Source organism: Strix uralensis, chromosome 17, assembly GCF_047716275.1.
Source record: "Strix uralensis isolate ZFMK-TIS-50842 chromosome 17, bStrUra1, whole genome shotgun sequence".
Taxonomy (NCBI): domain Eukaryota; kingdom Metazoa; phylum Chordata; class Aves; order Strigiformes; family Strigidae; genus Strix; species Strix uralensis.
The window spans coordinates 2,851,095-2,860,962 of NC_133988.1; the positions used below are offsets into that span (position 1 = coordinate 2,851,095).

The following is a 9,868-nucleotide window of genomic DNA, read 5'->3' on the forward strand; positions in this document are numbered from 1 at the left end:
ACAGGATGGCTGCAGCCAAGACCCCTGGGCTTGACCAGCAGCACCCAGTGCTTTCTGCAGGCTGGCCTCAGCCCTAGGGCCCACCACGAGAAGGTGGCCACCTCTACAAGACCTCCACTCCCAGTCTTGCAGAGGGTGTAAGGCTTTGAGATGTTCCCAATCCTGTGCTTGATGCTGTGATTGGATTTTGGGGGTCAACTGCCCGTTCTGATGGGTGATGTGCTTCTCAGCTCTAGGGGGGGGGGACTGGGAAGGTGCTGTAGCTCTGGAGAGCAGGCAGGGAAGCCAGGATGAGGTGACAGAGCCAGTGCAGCTCTTGGCTTCCAGGGACAGGGGGTGGGCTCTGAAATTAGGGAGCTGTGGGCAGGCACCTGCCTCACAGGGGTGGAGGCAAAGAGTGGTGGGACTGGCTTGGGGATGTCGCACTGAACCCACCCTCCCTTCTTCTTCAGGGGACCCCAGTGCCATGAAGAAGCCGCTGGTGCTCAGCCCCGGCTCTGCCATCCGCCTGGAGGCCAGGGTCAACTTCAGTCCTGGTATCTCCCTGAAGATCTACGTGGACCAGTGCTATGGGACCAGCTCGGAGCAGCTGGGACACTCCAGGAGGGTCTTCATGGTGGTGAACAGCCATGGGTCAGTGCGTGTGGGGCAGGAGGTGGGGATTGCTGCTCCAGGCACCCAGAGGTCCTGCAAGACCCCCTGATGGGGAGGGATGTCCAGGGCCTGGAGACAGCCTGGGAATGTCCCTGTATTGCTCTCCTGCCTCAGGTGCCTGCATGGGCAGAAGCTGGGGAGTGTGTCTGTCCAGCATCAGAGAGGGGTGTCTGTCCTCTGGCTCACCATCCTGGCCCCCACGCTGGAGGATGAGCCCGAGGAGGAAGAGGTGAGCTTGGGGTGATGTCCTTAGTGGTGGGACAGAGGTCCCCTGGGAGATGACCTGCGGCTCCCAAAGCACCATCCCTCCTGGGGCATCCTGCTTCCTGCTGGGGTGGTCTCAACCCCACGGGGTTGGGTGGGAGGAGAGCAGTACCCCCGAGGAAGGACATGGTGATGGCATGTCCTGCCCGGGGCTGGTGTCTCGGCAGGTCTATGTGCGCTGCCTGTTGACGGCGTGGGGTCACAGTGCCAGGTCCTGCTTCTACAGCCAAGTCACAGCCAGGTAAGCTCGGCCCCAGCACAGGCTCCCTGTCAGTGAGTGCCCCAGGACACGAGCACCCATGGGTGCTTTGGGAGCAGAAGCCACTTGTCAACAGGACCCATGTAGGGGACCAAGTCACCCCTCTGTGATCTGGATGCCATACTTCTGCTGTGGTAGCCAGGTGGCACCACCACAGATCCTGGCTCCCTCCTGGTGCAGATGAATTGTGCCCCAGGTGACACCATGCTCCTCCCCATCTCCTCTGGGGTGGCCAAGGTCCAGGCCAAAACCTGGAGGGACCTGCTGGCATGGCACCATGTGGGCCTTGTGGTGGAGCCTGGGGACCCCTTGACCACCCCCAGCTCTGTCCTTTCCTCCCAGCTGGCACAACGCGGAGGACCCTTCCCAGAGCGCCCTGTGCCACTGCTGTGACACTGGTTGTTTGTCTGGTGACATCCTCCTGGGAGAACTGTCAGGTACTGGGGCTGGGATGTGGTGGCCCCATGTGGTTTTTGGGGTCTTGGGGGCAGTCTTGGGGGGCAGACTGTATTTATTGGCCATGACCTCCTGCAGGGCTCCCAGGAGAAGGGACATTCCACTGGGAGACGGTTGGACCATTGCTAGTGCAGAAGGAGAAGGCACCGTGGTATGAAGGTGAGTGGAGCCCCCCAACCATCTCCCCACGGCCCCAAACACACCATCCCAGGTGCCAAAGCAACCTCTGAATTTTTTTTTCTGTTGGTTCTAGCACCATGCCGCACAGTGAAGAGGTTCCTGCTGGCCATGCTGGCCCTGGTGGGCAGCGCCCTGGTGGCAGCCGCGCTGGTGGGGGCTCTGCTGGGGCTGGCCTTGGCCACCTGGCACCTGGGCAAACGCCGGCAGGGACGGCGGCGGCGGCTGAGGCGACACTGTCCCTTCCACGCTGAGCTGCAGAGCGTGGTGGGGGCCCTAGTCCCCAGGGAGACAGAGAAAGGGGGTGATGTGGGTCCTGACTACCACAGTCTGGCACAGGGCTCGGCGTGAGCTGGTGACACCACCCCCCCCCCCCCCCCCCAACCAATAAATGGTGTTTTTTTTTCTCTAAAGCTTCTCCTGGTGGCACTATGTGGATGTCACCAAGGGCTGCAACCATGTCCCCACAGGGTGGGACCATACCACCATGCCTGGAAGCCACATCTCCTGGTACCAGCCCGTGGTGCTGGAGCTGGTGGCTCCTGGCTGAGGGGGATTGGGGTCCCTGGAGGCACCACTGAAGATCTCAGACATGGTGGTAGCTCCTTGGGGACAGTCCCCAGGATGTCCCATGAGGCTGGTAGTGGCTGTGGAGGGATGGAGGGGTTCCAGTTAGGACCTGGGGGTGCTGGTGGGGTGATCAGGGCTCTTCTGGGCATGCAGGGAGATCCTCCAGGGCTTGGGACACAGCCAGGCCCATGTGTCCCACCATGTGTCCTCGCTGGCTCTGGCACAGCAACGGTGCCCAAGCATCACCCAGCACAGGGTCAGGCTTGAAATGGTTTATTAGGACCAGCCAAAGGGCAGGGTGGCCACTCCAGGGCCATCACCAGAGTGAGGGTTCACAGTAGATGGGTCACAGCACCCCAAAATCAGCAGCATTGCCTCAGTTTCCCCAGACCAGGGGGGCTCAGTGTGGGGCTGGGGGCTCTCCTGGTGCCCTGTAGAGCTTGCGGAGGCTGGAGTCCATCAGGAAATCCACAGACCTGTGGCAGGAGAGGGGGTCAGTGGGGTCCCAGGGGGTTCCTTGGGGTACAATTAATTGGCTGGGGGGGGGGGGGGGGGGGCTGGAACTGTCCCTCCTCCCCCTGGGACCCTGTCCCTAATGTCACCGATGCCTCAGCCCTACCAAAACCAGGCGTAGGGCAGCCTCCCCTCACTAATCCTTGGCTCAGCGCCCAGTTCCTGTTAATCTCCATCCCCGCAGGGCCGTGTCCTGGCCAGACCCTGGAAAACCCCTTTGGAATGGGGACACACACCCCACCCCACCCCCCCCCCCCCCCCCCCCAAATGTCCCGTGTCACCGCATGCTCCCCCAGGCCCCTCCTGGGAGGAGAAGCGCTCCAGGATGGGGTGGCAGTACCTGTCTGTCCCCGAGGGGGTGTCCCCGTGGTTGTCCCCTCCTGCCTTACCTGTCGATGGGGGTGATGATGAGGGGGATGGCGGCCAGCCCCAGGGCGGTGGTGGCCCACCGGCGGAGGGGCAGGGGCCAGCGGGTGAGGGCACCCAGCAGGGCCAGCGAGGCGGCGCAGAGGCGGTTGATGGTGATGCCGGGGATGGCCACTGAGGCCAGGCTCTGCCAGATGAAGGTGTCCACCACGGCCACCCCCACCCGCGTGGCCTGGGCAGGGTCCTGTGCGTGGGCCTGGGGGGAACAGGGGGGGGTCAGTGTGTGTGTGGGGAAGCAGCTGGGGAGGGGGGGGGGAGAGGGTGACACTCACGGTGGCAGCTCTGCGGCCCTTGTCGAAGGCATCGGCGGTCACGTAGGCGGTGGCCACGCCGTAGCTGGCCCACACCACGGGCACCGGCACCAGCGGGCGGAAGGACTCGCCCACCTCGTTGGCGTAACCTGGGGGGCGGGGGGGGTCAGCGGGGCTGGGGACCGGCCGTGTCACCCCTGGGGTGTCCCCGTGCCACTGAGAGCAGGGACAGATCCTGCGCGGTGCGGGGGGGGGGGGGGTTGGAGCAGCCGGGTCACCTTGGACCCGCACTGCTGCTGGTGTCTGTGACCGGTCCCCACCGCCGGGACCAGTGACCGGTCCCGGGGCCAGTGACGGTGACTGGTGCCAGTACCCGCTGGCAGTGTTTGGTGCGCGCGGCCGGTGCCCAGTGTCGGTGCCCGGTGTGTGGTGCTGGCACCCGGTACCGGTGTCAGTGTGCGGTCCCGGTGCCTGGCGTGCGGTCCCGGTAGCCAGTTCGAGTGCCTAGGGTGCAGCGTTGCTCGCCGGTACCGGTACCCGGTGTCGGTGCTGGGTGCCAGCACCCAGCGCACTGCCCGGTCCCCGGTCCCCAGCGCAGTGTTACGGTGCCCGGTGCCGGTGCTCACCCAGGTAGCGGACCCACGTGTCCCGGTAGAGGTCGGGCTCCGCCGCCCCCATGGCGCGCGCGCTCCCGCCGCCGCCGCCGCCCGAGCCCGCCCCGCCGTCACGAGGCCACGCCCCCGAGCGTGCGTCACGTCACCAGGCCCCGCCTCCGAACGTGCGTCACCACGCCCCGCCCCGCGCGCGAAATGGCGGCGGTCACGTGGTGTGCGGGGAGCGGCCGGGGGGCGCTGTGGGGCAGCGGGGGGGGGACACACAAAAACCAGCGGAGACCCGGCTCAGTCCATCCCTTTACTCCCCCCCCACGCAGCAGCGGGTGGGCGCGGGCCCCCCGTAAGGCACAGAGAAGGGGGGGGCCCCGCGCTCAGTCCCCCCCCGCCGCCTCGGCCCGTGAAGCTCCGGGACTCAGCGCCCACTCTCCATCCTCCTGCGCGGGGAGGGGGGGGGGGGGGCACCCTGGGGGCCACAGCCGTGGGGCCTGGGGGGAGCCCTGTGGTGTGTGGGGGGGCCCCGGGGCCTTGGCTAGGGGCTGTGGTTGAGGGCCACCTCGCTGAGCCTGTCCCCCAGCTGCTGGATCTGCTGGGCCGAGGCGGTGTCGGGCAGCAGCACCTCCACGCTGTAGCTCACCTTCTTGGCGTGGAGGTAGCTGTAGGTGTTGTCGAAGCGCAGGACGTCTGCGGGAAGGAAGGGGAGGGGGGGGGTGTCAGAGACATGGGGAGCGCTCAGGGGGTCCCCCCCAGCACCCCGGGGAAGGGGGACGCGCTCACAGATGCCGGGCGTGGAGCAGGTGAGGGAGCCGTCCTCAGGCACCATGTGGGAGTTGTAGCGTTGGTTGGGGTAGACCTCGGTCATCTCGCCCGCCCGCTGCCGCTCCCCAATCTTGGTCTTCAGGTACACCCCGAAACCCACGTCAGCTCCCTCCGACCTGAACTGCCACCTGTGCCGGAAGAGCCGTCAGGGTCCCACGGCCAAGCTGGGGACACCCACCATTGTGTCGTCCCCGCCTTCCTGTGGCACAGAGCCCCCTCCTCACCTGAGGACGCAGCCGGGGAAGAGGATCTCGTACTCGACCTGGTGGGACGACCCGCGGTTGACCACCACCGTGTGCTCGTACTGCTGCGCCAGCTGGTCCCGCACGTAGTAGTGCTGGGGCACGTCCCCCCCATAGTTGATCTAGAAGGGGATGGAGATGGAGGCGGGTATGGGAGGGACCACCCGTGCACCCTTAAGGGACCCAGTGGGGGCTTCTCCTACCTTGCTCGAGCATTTGGGGTCCCCGTCGGGGTCTGTCAGGGTGCCCCCGTACTCCACCGGGATCTGTTCGGGGTCAATGTACCTCTGCAGGACCTCCTTCCAGTTGGCTGGCGGGGGGGAGGACCGCAGAGTTTGGGGGAGGCTGTGACCCTTGTGGGGAGCCCCAGCCCAACTGGGGACCCCCCCAAAAGTTGCAGTTTCACCCCAAGTGGAGGGGGACACAGCACCCCCTTTTTGGCTTCCACTGGCGCCCCCCCCCCCCCCCCCCACAGCTGGGGACACCCCGGGGAGGGGGTCAGGACTCACATCCCAAGACCACGACCTTCTTGCGGGTGTCCTCACTTAGGAAGTGCTTGACGAGGTTGTAGGCCACGGGGAAGATCTTGGGGGCTGAGGGGTGGACGGGGGAGACGTTAGGGTGGGGGTCAGCACCCAGCCGGGGGGAGTGGGACCCCAGGGCTGAACTCACCCTTCACAATAAACAGGCGCTTGAGAGACTCGGGGTAATTCTCCTCAAACATGGACAGGAGCTGCAACACAGGGAGAGCTTCAGGTCATCCTCCCGTCCCATGTCCCCACCTGGGCACAGGGGGGAGCACAGCGGGGCACAGGCCGGGACCCCCACCCCGAAACGCCGGGGGGGGGGCGTGCAGGGCACCAGCAGGGAACTGCTCTTGCATCATCCCTCGGGGCCATGAGTCAGCCCGGATCCCTGCGTCACCCGTGTCACCGCCGCAGCCCAGGAAGGCTGCGGTCCCCAACCGGGGAAGGGGGGGGTCAGGCAGGGAGCCCCTCACCTCCCCGTATGTCTCCACAGCTGGCTTCCAGAGGTGCTTCAAGCCCAGGCCCTCGCAGTCGTAGACCATCAGCACCATCTCGATCTTCTTGCCCAGCTGGGACAGGAGGACGGGGGGCAGGGGGGTTGGGGCTCAGGCAGCGCCTGGCTGCTGTGGGGACCCGCGGGAGGGGGGGGCTCCCCACCGGCCCCGGGGACTGGGTAATCCCTGACGGGCTGGTCCCCCCCTGGCCAGAGCCTCCTCCCAAGTGCTGGGGTGGGGAGAAGGGCCATCGCGGGCTGGTGTGGGTCCTGGGACAGGGGCACAGCGGGGACGTGGGCTGGTGGGGATGGACAGGACGTGGACTTGTGGGGCTGGCAGGGACACGGGCTGGTGGGGATGGACCAAGTGTGGACCTAGAGGGCTGGGGAGGACGTTGGGTTGTGGGGATGGACCAGACACGCACTGATGGGGCTGGCTGGTGGGGACACGGATTGGTGGGGACAGTGGGGAGCTGGGCTGGGGGGGCAGGCAGGGATGGGCAGGCAGGGACGGGCAGGCAGGCACCCACCTTCTGGCTCTGCTGCTCGCACTGGTGCCGCAGAACCTCGCAGTCACGGAACTTGTTCTTGAGCAGGTCCTGCTTGGAGGCGGAGAAGAGCAGCCCCTTGGCGTCCAGCGGCCCGATGATCTCGTACCAGATGGGGCTGCCCTCCCGGTCGTAGCCACACATCCCCCCTGACATGTACTTCTTGATCACCTGCAGGAGCATGGGGGGGTCAGGGGGACCACGCACCCCCCCCACCCACCCCCCCCCCCGGTGAGGGGGGACAGTCACCTCCAGGGACACGCACCCCGGGGCTGGGGACACCCACCTCAGGGGCCTCCCAGGCGATGATGTTGTCGGCGTCCATGTGCTTGCGGACCTCGACATGCTGTGAGGGGGGTCAGAGCAAGCCAGGGTGAGGGGATTTGGGGACCCCCCCATCCCATGGGATGAGGTGCACTCCATGGGCAGGTCACCCTTGTTGGGAGAGAGGGGGTGGGCTGGTGGCCCATGGCACGCTGTCCCATGCCAGGTGACAACTGGGAGCTTGATGGCAGTGTGGTGGGGTCCCCCCAAAAAGCGGGGTGCCCTCTCACCTTGCGGAGCATCGCCTCTGACTTGGGCAGGTCGAAGGAGCGCGCTGCAAGAGAGCAGAGAGCTCAGCCCCACCACCAGCATCCCCACCCCCCAGCTCCACAGCCTCCCCTGGGCTCTTCCAGCCCCCACCCCCCCACCTCGGGGTTACCTCGGAGCCATTTCAGGAGGAAATAGTCGTCCTGGGAGGGCAGGGAGGGCAGCACGTCTTGTAGGTTCTCCCGAAACTGGAGAGAAGAGGAACTGTTGGCAGAGGGATCCCCGCTCCCACCCCAAAAGCCCTAAGGCTGGAGGTTTGTGCCCTCCTTGTCCCCCCCCCCAAGAAAAAGAGTCCCAGCCAGGACTGAGACTGTCCCAGGGCAGAAGGGACACCCCATGCCCCGTCCCTACCACCACGTCCAGCCGGGACAAGCGGCCGGTCTCTGCTTTCCTCCCTGGCAGGGGACCATCCCCAGGCCGGCCACCAAGCACCGGGTGTCCCCAAGCCGGTCCCCTCGCACGAGGGTGTGAGTGGGGGCTGTCACCCACCCGGCACCCCCTGGGCAGGGTCCCACCATCCACCCTTGCCCCGCAGGGACCAGAGAGACCAGTCCCCTCCTCTGCCACCACCAGTGGCGTCCTTTGGGATGGAGACGATCACCAATTACTGCATGTCCCCTTGCTCTGGTGACACCCCAGCGGGTCACAGCCCCCCCTGGGCAGGCAGAGCGAGCAGGAGGGTGGCAGGGTGCAGAACTGGGGGGATTGGGGGGAGCCAGGGTACCCTGGGCACGCGGCCCCGCTCACCCCAGCCAGGCTACGGCCCAAATCTCTGTACCAGTCAGGGACCTCCCTTTAATGAGGCTGATTAGATTATCTCCCGCTGAATTTAAGTGTAATTAAACCCGGGATTAGCTTCTTCACCCTGAGAAAAACAAGGGGCCGGCGGACGGGTTTTGCAGCTCGCCTTTCTTGCCTCCCGGTCGCTGCCTTGGCACAGTTTCGGCTCCGTGCCCCGTGCCTGCTCCCACCCCCCGGCCTCTGGAGCCCGCTGGGGTCATCGCCCGCGTCTGGAGTTTGGTTGGGTTGGAAAGGCAGCGATAAGATAAAGTCCCCGGCGTTGCCCTCTTGGGGAGGTGGAATAAACCCGGATAAAGCCCGGCACCGCGGCGAGGTGCTGGTGAAGGCGTCGAGGGTGGCCCTGGGTGGCACGGCCACCGCGGTGGGTGACCGCCACTGCTTCGGCCGAGCATCCTCGGCCCCCGGAGCCCCGCGGTGGGTGGGGGGGAGGTTTCCCAGCCGTCGGTGGGACCACCGGGAGGGATGGGAGAGGGATGGGGGGCTCGCCGGTGCCCAGGACCCCGGTGGGCCAGTGGCGGGGTGGTTCAGCTGGCAAGGGGTCCCCCCCAGAACGGTCCTTCCTCAGAGGGCAGCGCCCCGGGGGGGCTCAGCCCGGGGGTTGGGGCTCCGGGGAGAGGCGGGGATGAGGCAGCGGGAGCACCCCAGGACGTGAGCCGGGAACGGGGGAGGGGGGGCGATGCCGGTCGCCGCGGTGGGGGGGGGATGATGCCGGTCGCCGCAGAGGGCAGCGGATGCAGGAGCGCCCTGGGGCGGCCCCGGGACCCCGGCCCCGCTGCCCCCCCGCAGCATCCCCCGGCTGCCGGTCCCGGCTCACCTGGGCCAGCGCCTCCGCCTGCCGCGGGCTGAGGTCCCCGACGCGGCCGCTCATGGTGCCCCGGCCCCGGCTGCGGGATGCGCCGCCTCTGCCGGGCGGCCGGGGCGGCGGCAGGTTGCGGAGGCTCCGGAGCGCCTCCCCCGGCCCGCCCCGCCCGGCCGGCCCGCCCCGCCCGGCCTTGGACCCTGCCCGCCGCCCCCTGCCCGCCCGGTCAGCGCCCGCCGCCGCCCCGAGGGCTGGCCGGGGGGGCACGGGGGGGCGTGGGTATGGGGCGGTGTGGGGGCTTGGGGGTGTAGAGGTTAATGGGGGCATGGGGGGGCTTGGGGTGTGGGGCGGTATGGGGGCATGGGGGGGCTTGGGGGTAATAGGGGTAATGGGGGGGCTTGGGGTATGGGGCAGTATGGGGGCATGGGGGAGTGTGGGGGGCTTGGGGATGTAGGGCATAATGGGGGGTTGGGGTATGGGGCAGTATGGGGGCATGGAGGGGCTTGGGGGGATTGGGGGTGTAGGGGGTAATGGGGGAACGAGGGGGCTTGGGGTATGGGGCGGTGTGGGGGCTATAGAGGGTATGGGGGGGCTTGGGGGGTATGAGGTCATGTGGAGACTTGGGGTGTATGGGAGGGTATGGGGGCTATAGGGGAGACGGGGGCATGAGGGCATTGGGGTATGGGGCGGTATGGGGGCATGGGGGGGCTTGGGGGGACTGGGGGTGTAGGGGGTAATGGGGGCATGGGGGCATATGGGGGCTATAGGGTATGAGGGCATGGGGGGAAAGGGGGGCTCTGGGGGAGTACGGGGGGGTATGAGGGAGTGTGGGGGCTATAGGGGGTATGAGGGAATGGGGGGAATGGA

At 67.1% G+C, this 9,868-nt stretch overlaps 2 protein-coding genes across 3 annotated transcripts; both read right to left on the reverse strand.

The window, feature by feature from the left end:
* Positions 1-2,637: 2,637 nt before the first annotated feature.
* On the reverse strand, positions 2,638-4,314 carry MTFP1 (mitochondrial fission process 1). Its single transcript, XM_074887390.1, has 4 exons — positions 4,197-4,314; positions 3,592-3,719; positions 3,283-3,515; positions 2,638-2,856 (listed from the first exon to the last, which is right to left on the reverse strand). Exons 1-4 carry the CDS (start codon positions 4,246-4,248, stop codon positions 2,781-2,783), a joined length of 489 nt encoding a protein of 162 aa, XP_074743491.1. The 5' UTR covers positions 4,249-4,314; the 3' UTR covers positions 2,638-2,780.
* Positions 4,315-4,469: 155 nt separating this feature from the next.
* SEC14L2 (SEC14 like lipid binding 2) lies at positions 4,470-9,145 on the reverse strand. Of its 2 annotated transcripts, XM_074887388.1 has the most exons (12): positions 9,017-9,145; positions 7,514-7,589; positions 7,365-7,408; positions 7,097-7,156; positions 6,793-6,981; positions 6,243-6,338; positions 5,915-5,975; positions 5,752-5,835; positions 5,446-5,552; positions 5,225-5,364; positions 4,959-5,128; positions 4,470-4,865 (listed from the first exon to the last, which is right to left on the reverse strand). In XM_074887388.1, exons 1-12 carry the CDS (start codon positions 9,068-9,070, stop codon positions 4,714-4,716), a joined length of 1,233 nt encoding a protein of 410 aa, XP_074743489.1. In that variant the 5' UTR covers positions 9,071-9,145; the 3' UTR covers positions 4,470-4,713. The 2 variants fall into 2 exon arrangements, with proteins under 2 accessions (XP_074743489.1, XP_074743490.1); XM_074887389.1 differs by lacking the exon at positions 6,243-6,338.
* Between the last annotated feature and the right edge of the window lie 723 nt (positions 9,146-9,868).